Here is a 3,809-nt window from a genome sequence, read left to right as displayed (position 1 = left end):
CACCTCGGCAATATTTCCAATACTCAGAGCACCGTTAAAAGTCGAAAGATGGACAGCAGGGTCGGTCTGTTACGCACCTGGGCTCCTTGTTCTTCTCGCCCTGCCCAGGTTTTTGCAGTCGCCCATTCCCGAGATCTCAGTTTCCAGCTTCTGCCTTTTGTTTGCTGGCTGGCCATCACTCTCCTCTTCGCAGCTTAGTTTTCTCTTTCTGTTGGAGTGTTCTTCCTTTTGCTGCGAAGAGCCTGGCAATCTTTCCATTCAATAGTATTGTTAGACAGGTAAAGCCATGATAAACGTGAATCAATTCTCCTCTTAACCAAAGCTAGCTCATTTTACCTTCTCTCCCCAGACGAGCTCTTCGGGGGTTCGCTTTCTGGAGCGACTGGAGGCACCTGCAATGGAAACATGGAAGCTAACAGGTGGCAAGGACCTACCTGCCCGATTGCTACCTTAGCTCTGAAAGGCAGATCCCAGGGATGGGTTTGCTCAGCTCAGCTGAGCCACTTCTGGTGGGGTCATCGCACAAAGTGGGATGGCCAACCTGCGTCAGCCTCGCTCTGCGCTTTTGCAGAGCTGCAGGCTGGTGGATGACCTTGCTTGTCCCGGTGGCAGCAGTCCCACCTCCTGAGGGGGAGGCTTTTGTTGTCATGCTGTTTCTGGACCTGACATACCTCTGCTGTTCCTGCTTCTGCCCCTGGTGCTGGCGACTCCTCAGCCGAAGCACCAGCAAGCCCAGACGCCTCCTCCTCCTCCTCCTCAAAGAGTTCCCCGTGGTGCTCAATGAGGAACTCCACCAGCCGCGTCACCTGCACACAGCAAACCATTGCTTTCCACCTGGGTGGCCGAAGATGGGTCAAACAGCCTTTCCCACTCCTGACCCTCGCTTCTGTGCAGAAAGCTGCAGCTATGGGGCTGCTCTTCCCAGCAGCTCCCCCATGAGCATTTGCTGAAGAGAGGAGGCAGCCTGGTACCTCTGAACAGCAAAGCTGGGGTGGGTCCGGAAGGCCGTAGCCGGCTGGTAAACACAGCGTACCTTGCCCGTCACCTGCACCAGGGCATCCAGGGGGAGCGTGTGCTCCTCGGGTGGGCTGAGGAGGTTTGGCCCCACGCAGATGGCCAGGTTGCCCGCAGTCATCCTGCTGGTGGCCACGTTCCTGCTGATGTTTTGCAGCAGGGCCAGCAACTGCTTGAGCAGGAGGAGGTTGGCCTCGGGCAACTTGCCGGCCACCCTGAGGGAAGGGAACAGGAGCGCAATGTTAATCAACTCAACATTGTCAATGCAGGCCTCCCAGGCTGATCTCACCCAAGGCCACCCGAGGGAAGGCTCCCTGGGCACGCCTGGTCTCCAGCAGAGGGACTGCCTTCGCCGAGATACGGCCACCTCCCTCCCTGCCCTTCTGGCAAGAGTCCCCCAAGAGGTGGCTGGCAGCAGAAAAGACGGCTTTGTCAAGGGCGCCTTCGTTTGCAGACAAGTCCCGCCCTCTGCCATTCCCCGTGGAGCAGGCAGGCTGCTCGCCACACGTACTCCTTCAGTCCTGCCAGCTTCTCCTGCCTGCTGGACTTCTGCAGGGCGCTCATCCACTCCTCGTAGAGCTCTGCCTCGAGGAGCTTGGAGGGGATCTTGCGGAGGAAGTCCTGCAACGCCAAGGGCTCCGGGTGAGTCTTGGACCACCGCCGCCGGGAGCACAGGCGGCATCCCCGGCACTCCGGCCGACGAGCAGGCGGCCGGGTTTTGGCTCCCGCTCTCGCAGGTGCCCATCGGCACCGACAGAGCCGGGAGCTGCCGGGCTCCAGGTCAGCAGGGTTCACCTTCAGGACGACGGCCAGCAGGTGCGCAGGCTGGCTTTCGAGGCGGACCTCCGCTCCGCTGTCGAGGGCCTCCCTGAGCTCCCGGGAGGCCCGCTCGCTGGCCGCCAGCCGGAAGATCCCCTCCGTGGATGGCCCGTGCTCGTGCAGCAGAGCCAGCAGGTCCTGCAGGGGACAGAGGGGGAGAGCTGCTTGGCTGGAGACAGGCCCTGGGGCAGGCGAACCTTCCTCAGGGGCAGGAGCAAGTGTGGACGGCTCCACAGCTCTCACTGGGGCGGGGCGGGGCGGGGCGGAGGGGTGGCTGGAGGTGGGCGACGTGGGGAGGAGATGGCTTTTTCCCCCAGCCCCACCCGGGGTCCCTCTGCTGGGGGCACCACCTCTCCGGAGGAGCCAGCGGGGTGGGGACCCCCTGCCCAGGCTTGCTTACCTGGATGGGCTGGGGCAGCGTGCCGTCCTGGCTGCAGAGAGCTGCCAGGGGCCGGCCAAAGAGAGCCCCCCCGCCTCCAGAGGCCGACGGCCCGGGCACCTCTGCAGCGGCCGAGGTCCCTCGCCGCGCAAAGGGCCAGGGCAGGCCCATCCTCCTCCCGCGGGTCCCGCCTGCTGCCAAGGAAAACCGAGCAAAAAACCCTGCGTGGAGAGGTGTCCTTTGGGAACGAGGGGCCCCGGGGGCTCAGCTCTCCCCTGCCGCAGAGCGGTGGGGACAGACGCGCCCCGCGGGAAGGGCAGCAGCAGCCCCAGTGCAGCACGAGTGTCCGCCTGCAGGAGGAGGAGAGGAGGGCCGTCCTGCCCCCGTCTTCTCCGAACTCACCAGCCACGTGGCCACGTCCACGCTCTCTTCCGGAGGGGACGGGTGGCGGCCGCTGCTCCACACCAGCCTGCAAGACACGCGCTGCGCTCGCCGAGCAGCCCCGCTGCAGAAAGGGCCCCCGGCGAGCTGCATCGGCCCCTGGCCGTGTGTGAGAGGTGGGGAGGGCTGCGATTGCCCCCCGAGCGAGCCTCACCTCTGCCTGGCGCTCGACCAGCCTCTCCAGGCTGCTGGCGTGTAGCGTCGTCGCCTGGGCAAGGGGAGAAGAGCAGAAGGTGAGAAGCGGGGCACCTGATGCTGGGCCGGGGGGCATCCGGGGGCAGAGCGGAGCCAGGGGGGACACTCACAGCATTGCGGCCGCTCAGCTCCTCCAGCAGGAGCTTGATGGAGGGCAGCTGGGTCCCCCGGGCTCCCTCCACTCCTTCTGGCGGCCTGCGCACGGGGAAGGGGCAGAGAAAGAGCCGCGTGAGACCCAAGCCGCCTTTTCTCTCTCCCGCCAGCCCAGGGAGCGCTCCCGAGGTGCCCCGGCATAGCCGGGCAGCGCCCAGCAGCGGGGCGGAGAGCAGCGGCAGCGGTGAGGACGGGGCTGGGCAGGTGCTGGCTGGACGCGGCTGGGCGAAGCAGCTCCGCCAGCTCTGCCCGCCCAAGAGCGGCCCGCAGCCCCGGGGCAGGGGAGCGGTGTGTCCGCCTCGTACGGCTACACCTGGAGCATCCCCCCGCGACGCGAGCACGGGCCCCCCGGGCTGCGCCGCCAGGCAGGGCTTACCCAAGGAGCGCGCTGACCCAGAGCTCCTTCAGCGCCCAGGAGCTGCAGAAAGAGAGGAGAAAGAGCCTGAGCGCCCGCTGCTCCCCAGCCTGCGGGCAGAGGCGGGCGCCGGCACGGCCCTGCCCTGTGGGGACGGCCACGGAGGCGGGACGGAGCCCCGTGGGGCAGGACAGAGGCGCTGCCCAGCCCTGCCGGGGACCCGGCACCGAGACTCACCGGAAAGTGACGACGCAAGAGCCGCAGGGCCAGACGAGGACGAGGGACTTGGCGGGCTCGCCTTCCTCCTCGCCAGCGGCGTTGCCGGCCGCCCCCTTCCTGCTGGTCAGCACCTGCAGCTGGCCCAGGGCCAGGCAGAGCTGCGGGCGCGGGGCGCTGCCACGTCTGCAGAGCGGAGCGGCAGGGAGCGAGCTGGGGGGGGCCCAGCCCCGCGGG

The 3,809-nt window shown here is 66.5% G+C and overlaps 1 protein-coding gene across 1 annotated transcript; it reads right to left on the bottom strand.

The window, feature by feature from the left end:
• Positions 1–336: 336 nt before the first annotated feature.
• On the bottom strand, positions 337–2,383 carry LOC104836595 (T-cell activation Rho GTPase-activating protein-like; the record flags this gene model as incomplete). Its single annotated transcript, XM_010575265.1, has 6 exons — positions 2,234–2,383; positions 1,810–1,971; positions 1,526–1,635; positions 1,034–1,229; positions 672–806; positions 337–392 (listed from the first exon to the last, which is right to left on the bottom strand). Coding segments are annotated over exons 1-6 (809 nt in total), but the record flags the coding sequence as incomplete, so codon positions are not given.
• Positions 2,384–3,809: the final 1,426 nt, after the last annotated feature.

The sequence above is a fragment of the Haliaeetus leucocephalus genome, unplaced genomic scaffold (assembly GCF_000737465.1).
Source record: "Haliaeetus leucocephalus isolate CR32 unplaced genomic scaffold, Haliaeetus_leucocephalus-4.0 Scaffold462, whole genome shotgun sequence".
Taxonomy (NCBI): domain Eukaryota; kingdom Metazoa; phylum Chordata; class Aves; order Accipitriformes; family Accipitridae; genus Haliaeetus; species Haliaeetus leucocephalus.
This window is presented reverse-complemented; position numbering and strand designations above follow the sequence as displayed.